General features: G+C 43.2%; 1 protein-coding gene across 20 annotated transcripts in view; it reads right to left on the reverse strand.

Annotated features, from left to right (window-relative positions):
- Positions 1–7,706, reverse strand: part of WNK1 (WNK lysine deficient protein kinase 1) — a 137,362-nt gene extending 129,656 nt beyond the window's left edge. For all 20 annotated transcript variants that reach the window (XM_081249957.1, XM_081249952.1, XM_081249951.1 and 17 more), the window contains exon 1: positions 6,827–7,706. In XM_081249957.1, the coding sequence (XP_081106083.1) occupies positions 6,827–7,582 (756 nt within the window). In that variant the 5' untranslated portion in view covers positions 7,583–7,706. The remainder of the gene's footprint in view (positions 1–6,826) is intronic.
- Between the last annotated feature and the right edge of the window lie 5,906 nt (positions 7,707–13,612).

A 13,612-nucleotide genomic window follows, 5' to 3' on the forward strand; every position in this document is an offset into this window, starting at 1 on the left:
TAAACACGATGTAAGTGCTATGCACACAGTTGCTACAAGTGCAGCAAATTCAACTTTTGCTTTTTGGAACTTTCTGGCATTTCTTTTTCCTGAATATTTTCTATCTACAGTTGGTTGAATCTGTGGATGCGGAACCTGCAGATATGAGAGCGACTGCAATATCATGTTATTTAGCTCAAAACTACTAGCCATGAAGATGATCCTATCATTATCCCAAACAACCTGTTTACTTCTATCGACTAACAGAGGAAATGTGTACATCAATAATTATTCGATTCACTAATTCGCTTCACCTCTCACTGTTTGGTTTATATATTAGTGTTTGATTAACACAAGACCATTCACCATGTACATAATGACCAAAACACAGATCACCTGTCATTGAGAAGCTGAACCCTGCCTGCACAAAAGGCATCTACAGAAACAGTGGTTTTACTTAACTAACCCGAATATGACGATTATAACAAGTAGATTTCCAAACACTTTTTTAAATTATTCTTAAACTCTTACATTTCTTAAGATTTCTTAAATTCCAGGGAAAACTGTATTTGCTTGTGCTGATAGACAGCTTATCTGATGATTCTTTTCTAAAAATCATTAAGCACATTAATGTAGCACAGCATATTTAATATGTCAATCTTGTAACGCCAAGACTCAAGTCACAACATCAAAAACTAAATTCTTTATGAACGCCCACCTGAAAAGTCTAAATTAATACAAATTAAGGTGGATATTATACAATCAATTAAGTCAACCACAAAACCAAGCAAATACTAAAGTTTCTCCTCTTCTGCGGAACATATCAATAACCAATCTTTTTAAAGCCACACACAAAATTAAGCCTGCCACCTGTCAAAGGCATAATCCTCTTCCAAATAAAAACACTCTTAAGAGGGCTTCCCTGGTGGCGCAGTGGTTGACAGTCCGCCTGCCGATGCAGGGGACACGGGTTTGTGCCCCGATCCGGGAAGATCCCACATGCGGCAGAGCAGCTGGGCCCGTGAGCCATGGCCGCTGAGCCTGTGTCCGGAGCCTGTGCTCCGCAACGGGAGAGGCCACAACAGTGAGAGGCCCACGTATCGCAAAAAAAAAAAAAAAAAAAACACTCTTAAGGAAAGCTTCTGGCAATTTCTCTTCAGTCTGAAAAACTACTCCCCTTCTTCTTAAGATTTAATAAAATCCCTAAACTGACAGAACAAAAAGCTCCTAAAACCCAACTTTAACTAAGAAGTTTAAAATAATTTGTAACAAGTGATAACTTAGAGCCTTCAAAATGGATTTTTTAAAAAGCATCATCGTTTACATTTTTCAAAGTACCTTCACATAGTACTTCAGTTGCTTCTCAACAATCCTGTGAAGTCAGTAAGACATGTTGCTAATAAATCAGTGCTACAGATTAAGTTCCTTACTCAGGGTCAGGTAATTGGGTAACAAAGTTTTCCGCCTTTGAGTTGGTTTCCGTTATACAGTGTTGTATTATACCAGAGTCAATCTCCAAATACAAGATTAGAGAATCTGCTGTGGCCCAATGAAAGGCAAGGAATATGGATGAAACAACCCTGAGATCTACAACTATTTCTAACTTAATAACAGAAAAAACTTAATATTTATCAAAGTATATTGAGCATCTATCGATACTTATATCTTCAAAAAACCCAAAGACTAGTGGAGTAGACAGAGAATGTACATGATTTTTAATTAATGTGAAGAAAACTATAAGAATGATCCCAAGAGGAAAGATCCTAGTAAATTCGGGAAACTAGTAATTCAGAAAGGCTGCCATTTGGGAAGGTGACAGGTCATAAAATTAGAAAGTTAGGCAGAGGACAGCTAAAGCTAAGGAATCTGAAAACACTGATGACACCATGTTCAGCTCCAACATTTCTCCGATAAGTATGGTAGCCAAAGTAAGAGTTCTGCTACATTTTTCAAGCATAAATGTAAACAAATCAAAATTTTCATCAGTACCCTCAAAAAGATAGCCTAAAAAAGATGCTGCATCATCACAGTTAATATTTATGTGCCAGGCTCTGTCCTAAATGTTTTTTATATATACTAATTCATTTAATCATCACAACAACTCTGTAAAATAAGTGCTCTTATTACATTCCATTTTACAGATAAGAAACTAGCACAGAAGTTTACCCAAGGTTACACAATCATTAGCTGAGCCAGGATCTGAATTGAAAGTCAGGCATTTTAAGTTCTTAATCACTGTGTTACACTGCAGAAAAATAGTGCCTTCTCCAAATTCAGGTAATGATAAGTCTCACCTATTCCTGCACACTTGATTGACTTTTCTTAAACACAGGACCAAACAAAATGCAAGATGCTAACAATAAGTAAATATAAAGAACTGCTACAACAAAACCTGGTAACTAATTATAGTGAATTTTCCCCTAGTATATGAACATTTTCAGAAATTTTAATTTGAACATAACCACTCTTGCTGTTTTTACAGCTTTATCTAAAAAATTTAGAAGTTACCAGAAAACACAAATAACAGGTTTAAGATGATTTCTGAAAATGAGAGCCCCGTTTTAGTTGAACGTTTCTACAGGGATTAACTAGGATGACTTTCAAATGACCAGGACCTTACACTAGCATCCAAATGTCAAAGAGTGAACTGAGTCACCAGGCAATAAAAGATTCCCCATTTATTTTACACAAAAACAATCTCTTGGGCATCCCTGGTGGCGCAGTGGTTAAGAATCTGCCTGCCAATGCAGGGGACTCGGGTTCAAGCCCTGGTCTGGGAAGATCCCACATGCCACAGAGCAGCTAAGCCCGTGTGCCACAACTACTGAGCCTGTGCTCTAGAGCCCATGAACCACAACTACTGAGCCTGTGAGCCACAACTACTGAAGCCACGTGCCTAGAGCCCGTGCTCTGCAACAAGAGAAGCCACCGCACCAAAACAAAGAGCAGCCCCCATCACTGCAACCAGAGAAAGCCTGTGTGTAGCAATGAAAACCCAACGCAGCCATCAATCAATCAATCTATATTTAAAAAATGGTCATCAAAAACAAATCTTAAAAAAAAAATCTCTTTCCAAGTTCTTACACTAGAAACAACTGTGATACTAAAGGTAAATAAGAGAAAAGGAAAACACTTAAGCCCTTAAGACTAAGTAAGAACTAACTATATTAAAAAAAAAAAATCAACCTAAATGTAATTCTTTTTCCTGTACCACAAAGTTACTTCTTAGGGCAATAAATCTACATATATTTTAAATTAAATCTTACCTACCCAAAATTATCCTGTCCTTAATTCTATTCTGTCCTGTTTAGAAGGGACAAAGGATTACTTCGAACAAGTCACCAATCATTCTTTAATTTGCTCAGCAGCTACCCTTGAGTTACCTGAATTCTGCCCATACTCCAAAAATCACTGACTCGGAGAATTTAAAAACAAACAAGAAAAACTCCAAAGACTATTCCCTGAAATTTAGTTCCTGAAACTAAAAGTTACTGCAGGTTCCTAAAAAACAAGAAATGTGGCACAAATTTTAAAAATACAGGTAAGAAAAATCCTCAATATTCAAATGGGAAGATACAGTTCAATGAATTATTTTAAGAACTATAGCAAAGAAATGTTATGGTTTCTTAACCACAGAACCACATCCAATTTCTGCAGCACTGACAAACTTTTCATAAAACATTAATATCATATACTCATGATGAGACATAAGCCTTGACTTGCAAAAAGCCAGAGAAAAGTAGACAGTAAGTATTTTGGAGCTTAATCAAAATTTATGATTTGACCTCTCCTTTCAGGTAGGTCTGGAAACAATCTCATCAATATATCAAGTGAACTCAGTATTTAGAAGTTGCATGGGGAGAAAAGTGCTTAGAGTAAAGCAACCATTCTTGAATCTCCATGTTTTCTTCAAGCAAACTATGCTATGTTTCTTTAAAACAAAAAGCAAAGAAGAACCCTTCCTAAAAAAGCAACATAAATTCCGCAAAGTGCAGCAATAACATTTTCTGACCAAGCCAACAGAGAAGTAAAATTAAAGCACAGCCTACCTAATAAAACCAGGTAAAGAAATTTTCACCTTAAAATATCTCAGTTATCTCTTAAAATCCTGTGGTTTCGAAGTATTACCTATATATTATTTATTAAGAGTCAATATTTGTTTTACTAAGTAACTATGCATATTGTGACTCTAAAAATAAGCTTCATGAAAACAAATTTGACTTGTATACCACACTCACCCATTCTCCACCCCAAAAAGCCTATTTATTTCTCCATTTGAAGTGATAAAATCAACACCCAAATCAGAAGTCTGGAATTTGCCATGGTTACAGGATAGCATTTCTTCAAAAATCTGACAGTAACTTCCACGCCAAAACAGAACAGCTTCATTTGAGATTTACTAATTAACCATCTACTGCACTACAAATGCTTTAACATTTCTCAAATTATTAGATCCCAACCAGTTTAATTTCCATTCTTTATCAACCCAAGCAAGTCATTTACCTGCTCTATGACTTCAAGTTCTTTATTTATCAAATAAGCACCTGGGCAGAATAACCTAAGATTTCCTCCAGTTTTAATATACAAGATTTTTAACTCAACAGCTGAACACAATATTTCTCCAGTCCTCCTACAGAAAAATATGCGTATTAATAAATATACATTTAGTGAAAAAAGCTTTCCTTTTTTCCCAGTGATTTAGTAATCCCTTGGCTTGTCCTTCAGTTTAGATCCAAAGACAAAAACCCAAACACTAACCTATTGAATAGGTTATCAGGCAAAAGTTCTGGCCAAAAAATCATAAACACTGTCCAACTACTGCTATAAAGGATCCTGGGGCTAAGATAATCACATTTTAAAAACCAAAATGAAAAATTGTAGAAGTAGGGTCAAATGACATATATGGAAGGTTCCAAACCAGGGTACCACTCAATTAACTAGGATTCATTTGGTTCTCCAGCCAAACCCTGAACTAACATAAAAATAATATGGCGATATTGTTATATGTAAGGATAGCAGATACTCTTTGGTTTAACCATGACCATGCCTAGGTAGAGAACAAAACAAAAAAGTCATCAGTTCTAGGAACAACTGAGAAGCTTAGACAAAATTCTTATTCTGACATTAGACAAATTGAGGTTTTTTTCCCCACTGTATCATTAGTTTCAGGATAATAAACTATCAGAAAATTCCAAATGACAAAAAAATAAAACACACACATTACATCCATAAAGTGCTCAACATTTACTTGGGTCTAGTCTTAAGAGAGTAAGGTAACTAATTACGGAAAAAAAAAACTGTTACAAAAAGCACCTATTCAAATATGAAACTACAGAAGAATAAAATCCAGGATCAGTAGCAATAAGCACCCGAGGTACAAAAAAGAAACAGGTGTCTGCCTGTAAACCAAAAGAAATCAGACCTAAGTTTTTGAGTATGACTGACCAACCAGAATAACGTTATAGTTTCACAATTTTTTTAAAAAAAAGGTCTGCCACCTTCCCAACTCTAAAACACGATAAAATTGAGTAGGTTTTATTTCACAGTGCCTTAGAAGTTCTATATCACTAACTATAAAACTTAAGAAATTACATTCCAAAAAAACCTGTCAGGTTTGAAGTTTACTTCCTTCCACATGTTAATTTCCCTTCACACTTGATATGGCCTTGGTCATTTGGAAGGTGACATTCAAAGGGTTAAGTGTTAACATATTAGTTCATGGATAATAGGTAAATTCCTAGACCACTCAGGTACTTTCATATCCTAATTCAGCTTGGTCCATTTTCTTGGCAAGAAGAATATGGATACTGGCATTTTTCATGTATAATGTAAGTGGCTTTTGCATTCAGTTCAACTCTGCTTCTTCCAATAACCTATGTATGTTCACTTGCCGGTGAGGACAACATTCAATCAAGCTGCTACAGGTCAAGCAACAAGTAGCCGAAACCCAGCTATTTGAACCTAGAATATCCTTGTCAACCAGGATGACACACCATGAAAATCATTTCATTTACACCATGAAAATCTCCCAGAGAGGTGAAAAAGGAAGCTTTGTGACTCCTTTGTACTCCTGGGAAAGTCTGGCTTAAAAACTTTTTACAACAAAGTTAAAACAACGATAATGACATTACGATTCTCAAAGCACAAATACAATTTTACATAAGCTCCTGTACTACCCACTACCCACAGTACAGTGAATGGGCTGAAGACATACTAGTTTTAATTAACAACGTCAGATCACTGCTAGCTATCATAAGGTTTATGCACCATTAGGTGAAACAGTATCAACCACTTACCTTCTAGTCCCAAATTATTTATCCAGAGAAGGAAGCCTTTCTTACAGTTTATTACAGCCTGTGTGATCACCAACTAAGATATATCCAAAGGAAAGTCAGTCAGGAACAAGGTCGTTCTCAACTTAAAAGGACAGCCTGATCTCAGGAACGGAAACACGCATCTAACACACCAGCAGCTCATCACTGCAGACCCCCTGAGGAGCACAAGGCAAGAAGACTGTACTTTCCTAATTCAAAAACTTCCCCACTAATTCCGTTTCCTGCCAGACGAGTAAAACAATGACGAATAGGCAATGCGTTTGTTATCAGGATGACTTTCATCACTCCTCCCTAGGAGCAAAGCTCTTTGGCTACCAATACTAACCCCTATCCTACCCAAACACCTAGGTGCATGCCCCAAATTCTAGTTTCTCTTCCAAAAGCTGGGCTCCCCCCATTTCGGAGCAAACAATCAGAGAAAGACATGCAAAGGGCGAACTCGGCAAACTGGCCGAACCGAGCCAAATCGGGGATCCAAACCACCGAGAAATAAAGAAGTAGGTGGGGCATACCTGCAGTTCACACCAGGCGACCTCCACGGTGGTTTCGGTGTCCAGACCTTTGTAGACCGTCTTAAAGGAGCCCCTGCCGATCTCGATGTCAAACTTGAGAAAGCGGCCATCATTGGACATTCCCACGGCCTTGGTCTCCAGCTCTTCGATGTCATCCTGCTGCTGGCTCCGTTCCTCCTGGGGTTCCTTGGCGCTGCCGCCGCCGCTGCCACTTCTCGACGACGGGGGCTCCTCTTTGCTCCCCGCGTGGCCGGGCTGGGCAACCTGACGGTCTCTGCCGGCGCTGCCCGGGGCCGAGGCGGCGGCTGGGCCCGCGGCGACCGGCTCCCCGGGGGCAGCGGCGGCGGCGGGCGGCTGCTGGGCCACATGTGCGGCAGCGGGGGTCAGGGTCTCCTCGCGCTGGGGCTCCGGGGGGCTCCGCTGCGGGACCACCGCGGCCGCGCTCGTCTGGGGCAGCGGGAGGGGGAGGCCGGGCAGCTCCAGCGCCGTGGCGTTGGAGTCGCAGATGACGCTGCGGCGGAAAAAGCGGTGCTCCGTGGTGGTGGTCGCGACCACCCCCCGGCTGTCCTTGTCCATGGTGTGGCGGCGACGCCGGTACTCCTCCGTCCTGCCGGCTTCGGCGTCGGCCGCCGCGGCGCCCAGTTTCTCTCCCACCGAGGAGTCCGAACTGGAGCCATTCTTGGGGGGAGGCGCCGGCGGCGAGAGGAACAGGGAGCCCGGCGTGCTGCTCTGCTGGTCGGCGGCGCCGCCAGACATGGTGGGAGCGGGAGCGGGAGCGAGGCGGGCGGCTCGAATTCGCGGAAGAAGGGGGCCGGCCCGGGGCGGCGATGCTGCGGGCCGACGGCCCCTCACTCGGCACTGACTCGGCGGCCCGAGCGGGAGGCGGGGCCGCGGGCCCGGTTGCGGCGGCCGCTGCGGCTCTCGAGGCGCGCTGGTCGGGGGCGGCGGCGGGGCGGAGGCACGGGGGCTGGCGCCTCACGGCCCGCAGCCATCGTGCGGCAAGCGGCTGCCGGGCGGGCTAGAGCGGCGGGGGCGCGCGGTCATGGGGGCGGCGCGGCGGCCCGCACCAGTCCAGACGGAGGCGGCCCGGCTGCCCGACGCCGCCGCGGCCCGGGGCGGGCTGGGCCCTGGGGCGGCGGCGCGCGCGGACCCCCGAGCGGCGGCGGTTCGGCGCGGAGGCAGGGGAGGCCGCGCCGGGGCTCGCGGCCAGGCGAGCGGCCGCTCCTCCTCCCCGCCCTGCTGGACGGCCTCAGAGGCCGCCCATCGCCCGACGCGAGGGGCCGACGCGCGACGCGGAGGAGCGGCCCCCGGCCCCAGGCCTCGCCGCCCGCCCCGCGCCGAGCGGACCCCGTCCTCTCAGGGCCGGGGCCGGGGGCTGACGGAGGGAGGGCTGGCGTGGGAGGGCCGGAGCCTGCTGCTCCTCCGGGCTGAGGAGGGCCGGGAGAAGAAGGGCAGTCACCCGGTTGGGCACCTTCTGTCACGAAGACGGGTGCAGAGACGCCACGAGAAACGCGGCGTCCACGGGCGAAACTCGGCGCTAAATGGCGCCGGGAGTCTGAAGCCTCCACACAGCCCGCTCGGGCCCCGCCCCCCGCTGCCCGTGGCGCCCCACCCCCACACCGCTCTCGGGGCTCTCGCGCAGGCGTGCCCGCCCCAAGGCCCACTGGGACTTGTAGTTGGCGCCTTGAGGAATGAATGGGACAGAGGAGGAAGGCGCCTACGACTCCCGTGACGCCCTGCAATGGCTTAGGCTGATGCCTGACGGGAGCTGTAGTTCTCTCTGAAACCTCCCCTTCTGGAAGGCGGATGGGAGCGTCACCGTGAGTCGCTAAGCCCCATCCTTCAGTGGGCGCTAGCTAGGAAAATCATGACTTAGCCATTAATTGTGTTAGGAAGGAAGGGAGAAGAAAAGGAGAGGGAGGCAGGACAAGGGGAGAGGCTCCCACCATGCTGTGCCGAGGCGAGAGCGAGCTCTTGGGGTTGCCATGGATGGAAAAAGAGCTGCTGTTCCTGTTAAATGTGGAGCGGCGTTGGTGCCGCGACCGGGGCGTGGGCAGAGAGCCGGGGTAGCTCGACCCCTTTCCTGGGGCGACAGACTTTGTGCGTAACATTGATTGGATAGGTTAGGGAACCTCCCTTCCACGGCACTTAAGGCCGCATCCTAGGCTCCAGCCCAGGACAGATATTCTGGCTCTCAAGAGACGGGCCGCCCCACTGCAGTCAAGGGTCACAGCGAACTCCGCCCGGAAAAAGCGCGCAGTGCGCGCGGGAGGGGGCGGATTCAAGAAGAGACGGGGTCTAACGTATCTTTGCGGCTTTTATCACAAACTTGAGAGCCGAGTTGACTCGGATGAAACTTGATGTCCGCCTGTGTTTGCTTGGTGCTTAGTAAAACAGCATCCAGCTTCCTCTAGAGGTGCCTGCATGTACCCGTGTGATTGACACCACGGCTTTGGACGTGCGGCTTTCTCGAAAGCATCCTTGGGCTCCCGGGACCTTTGCTCCTCGCAGCCACTCAAGATGGTGCAGGTGATGAGCACCAGGGGGCGCCCGACAGAGGAGGAAGCCGAACCCAGATGGCGGTTGAACGCCTAGCCCAACGGTAGGAGCGGGAAGCGCTGAAACGTGCGCAACCGCGCCGAGCGCGCGCGCTCCTCTCAGTCTCCGGCCCCCGAGACCGCTGGGCACTCGCTCCGGAGCGCACGGCCCGCGCGGCCGCACAGGGAGGACAGCGGTTGGAAGCAGCCGGACGTTAAGATACCTTAGCGCTTAGTTTCCTAGCAAATGCCCAAACGGGCTGCATGAGCTCCACTTGGAGAAGTTTGTCTCTACAATTTATAGCAATTAATCTGATACGTAGAATAGTTACACTATTTCTCAATTTTTTGTTTATCAAAAGCTACCCTTTGAGGTATACAAAAAAAATTTGCTGTAAAACCGATGGTTGTTAGGTTTTATGAAGGTGGAAGATTATGAACATTTTAAAATGCGAGTTTAGTAGGGGCCACTTGAGTCTTCAAATATTAGAGTTCCATTGTTTTAAAGAATATCCCCTTCACTCATTTCCTATGGTAACGGCAAATATCATTATGGTATATGTATTAAGTGGTTTGTCTCAACCGTAAACTCGGTGCAAAGCAAGGGGAGAAATGACTTTAAAGTACATTTGTATGGTACTTATTGAGGCAGCTTCTTAGAACTTGCACAATTGTTGCTTTACTAGGAAAAGCAGGCTACTTTAAAACATGAGACAACTAATTATAAATTGATGAGTTAAAGGGAGATCAGTAAATCACAATGTTCGTGTTTTGGCACCATAAGAAAAATGAGGATATTTCTGTGTGAATGGTCATTAAAAGCCTTTATTACTACCTGGCCCTGCTTACTGGGCCATGAACCTTTGGCCACACTGCATTGGACACAAGTCCCATGACAACCACCATGCCCTATTGACATGTTATTTCAGCAGGGAACAACTAAATTCATTGTAAATAATTTAATTAACTGTTGACTTAAAACTAGGCTTGCCCATGTGACAGCTTTTCCTACTTGTGTTATGTTAGCTTCACAGGTACAATGTTAGATTTAAAGCTTAAACTGTTTATGTGAATATTTTACTACGGACACTTATGTGTTCCGCTCCCTTTTCAACACTTACCCACTTTCAGTTAGCATGGTATTTTCTATTACTCATTACTATTATATTCCTAATAGTTCTTTTCCTTTCTCTGTCACTTCAATTATCAAGTAAAGAATTGACCTCTCTATAATCCATATAAAACATCAAGAGGTAGGAGAAAGAACCCAGGACACCATGGATGCACTAAGCTCAGAGATTTGACTTCCTGGTGGGTAGGTCCATACTAAGAATACAAGTATTTTATTTTCTCTCATCATATTCTTAATTCACTTTAGTCCTTATTCATTTTCTCACGTTGATTCATGTTTCTTTCTAGTTCCCATCCATTCACATTTTATGTTTACATGGTCCCTGCCATTGGTAACTGGCCAGCAATGAAAGCCAGAGATGCCTGTGATTTAGACAGTGGCTGAATACACAAAATCTATTTTATTTTGTATGTGGCATAATTCATAGGGTAGCACCTTGAAGTGTAGAGGAAAAAAATACCATCTTAAGAGAATTCCTCTTTTTTTGTCTCTTTTCCCTCATTTCTCATGCTCTTTTGTCTATGATACTTCTTATTTTACCTCCTTGTTATTTGCAACTCAAGGAAGAAGGGAGAATCAGACAGTTAAACAATGAAGAATAGATTTTTAAACTTTTTTTAATTATAAATGAAATAAAGGGGGATGAGACTTGCCCTATATCAAAGCAAATTGGAAAACCATAGGATTAAACCTGTATGGTATTGAGATAAGCATAGATAATGGAGAGAATACAGAAACGTGTATTTAGAGTTCCATGTGTGTATGAGCATCCCATAAATGACAAAGATGGCGTTTCAAGTCAGTGGGGGAAAGCTTAATAAACAGTGCTTGATCAATTAGTTATTAGTTTGAAAAACAAATTAGGTTACATGTCTACCTCGCACCATTTACAAAATTAATATCCACACAGTTTAAAGAGCTATTTTTTTTAAAGAGCTGTAAGAATTTTTAAAATATAGGGGAACATGGGATAGGAAAGGACTTCAAAGAACAATCCAAGAGCCATAAAGAAAAACATTTGACTATTATCAAAGTTGACAATTCTGGTCAATAAAGCACAAATGATGAGCTGGCAGAAAAACTTAGAACCTATATAACAAAAGCCTAATAACCAAAATACATAAATAACACCTTAAACCACAAAGAAAATGACACCTGTATAGAAAAGGGGGGAGAAGATAGGAAAAGACAATTCAGACAGTAGGAAATGCAAATGACTGAAAAAATTCTGGAATCCAGTAACTAGGGAAGTGCAAGCTAAAATAAGATATATATTTATTCTTCAAAAAAATTAGCAAAATTTTTAAGGATTTATAATATCAAGTGTTGGCAAGGGTGTGGAGAAACTCGTGCTATTAATGATAACATAAATTAGTACAACTTTTTTTGAGGGCAATTTGTTAGTTAAAATGTACAATGTGCATAGCCATTGATCCAGCAGTCTCCCTTTCTGGTACCCACCTGAGAGAAATACTTGCGCATGTGCACGAAAAATGAGAAGGTCCACTACAGCTTTGTAATCAAAAAGTGAAACAATCTGTATGTATGTTGACAAGAAAATAAACTATGGTATACTTAATTTTGACAACACCATGCAGCAGTAGAAGAGCAGGAAGTAAATATATATGTGGTCACATAAAAATAGTAAAAAACTCAAGTTGCAGAATAATAGGTATTAGATCATATGTTATATTTTTAAATTATGTTTCTATATGTATTTAAATGCACAGAGAAAAAGTCTGGGCAATACCCACCAAAATGATATGGGAATCCATACCATCTTCCAGGCCTTACCAAGTTCTTACAAGAAGAGATTTATCAGAATTACCTAGGAAGCTATTACAAAATACACCGGTTGGAGCGTTTCACCACCACCACCCCACCCAACCTGGGTGTATTTTTGGTGAAATAATTCATTGCAAGCAGACCTGCACTACAATAAAAGTGGGGGGTTTTTAAGTTATTTAGGAAAAGAAAATGTTAGTAGATGGATTAGTAAATTAGGATTTCAACAGGGAATGAGAAACACTGGAAAAAATAAATTTGTTGGGAAATAGAAAAGCATTCTTTTAAATCACATTAAAAGATAAATATCAATTTAAAGAAAACATAATAATAATGTATATAATTTACCTTTATAAATTTATAAATTACTTTTATATATAAAAGAAAATGGATAACAATTACAGCACAAAGGACAGATGGGGGTAATGGAAGAATACCATTATAAAGTTAACACAATATGTGAAATGGCATAATATTATTTGAGGGTAAATTATAATAAGCTAAAAATATATACAAGGCTTCTCTGGTGGCGCAGTGGTTGAGAGTCTGCCTGCCGGTGCAGGGGACATGGGTTCGTGCCCCGGTCCGGGAAGATCCCACATGCTGCAGAGCGGCTGGGCCCGTGAGCCATGGCAGCTGAGCCTGTGCATCCGGAGCCTGTGCTCCACTACGGGAGAGGCCACAACAGTGAGAGGCCCGCGTACCGGGGGAAAAAAAAAAAAAATGTATATATATATATATATATATATATATATATATATATATATACAGTAAACACTGAATCACTAAAATTATAAAAGTTATAATTAATAAGCCAATAGTAAAGATAAAACTGAATCATTAAAAAAAATACTTAAATCAAAAGAAGGCAGAAAGGGGCTTCCCTGGTGGCACGGTGGCTGGGAGTCCGCCTGCTGATGCAGGGGACGTGGGTTCGTGCCCCGGTCTGGGAGGATCCCACATGCCGCGGAGCGGCTGGGCCCGTGAGCCATGGCCGCTGGGCCTGTGCATCCGGAGCCTGTGCTCCGCAACGGGAGAGGCCTCAGCGGTGGGAGGCCTGCGTACCACAAAAAAAAAAAAAAAAGAAGGCAGAAAAAGAAGAAAAATAAAACACATGGAGCAACTAGAAAACAGAAAGCAACAGGAAAATTTCAATCCAACCATACTGACAGTATCAATAAATGCAAATGGTTTAAACTCTTCTAAACTCTGTAATTAAAAGGAAGATATTGACAGAGTGGATAAAAAAAGCAACATCCAACCATATGCTGCCTATTTAAAAAAAAAACACTTTAAATATCAAGACACAGATTAGAAGTAAAAGGATGAAAA

This window comes from Mesoplodon bidens (assembly GCF_964165515.1).
Source record: "Mesoplodon bidens genome assembly, chromosome: 11".
In the NCBI taxonomy this organism is placed as follows: Eukaryota; Metazoa; Chordata; class Mammalia; order Artiodactyla; family Ziphiidae; genus Mesoplodon; species Mesoplodon bidens.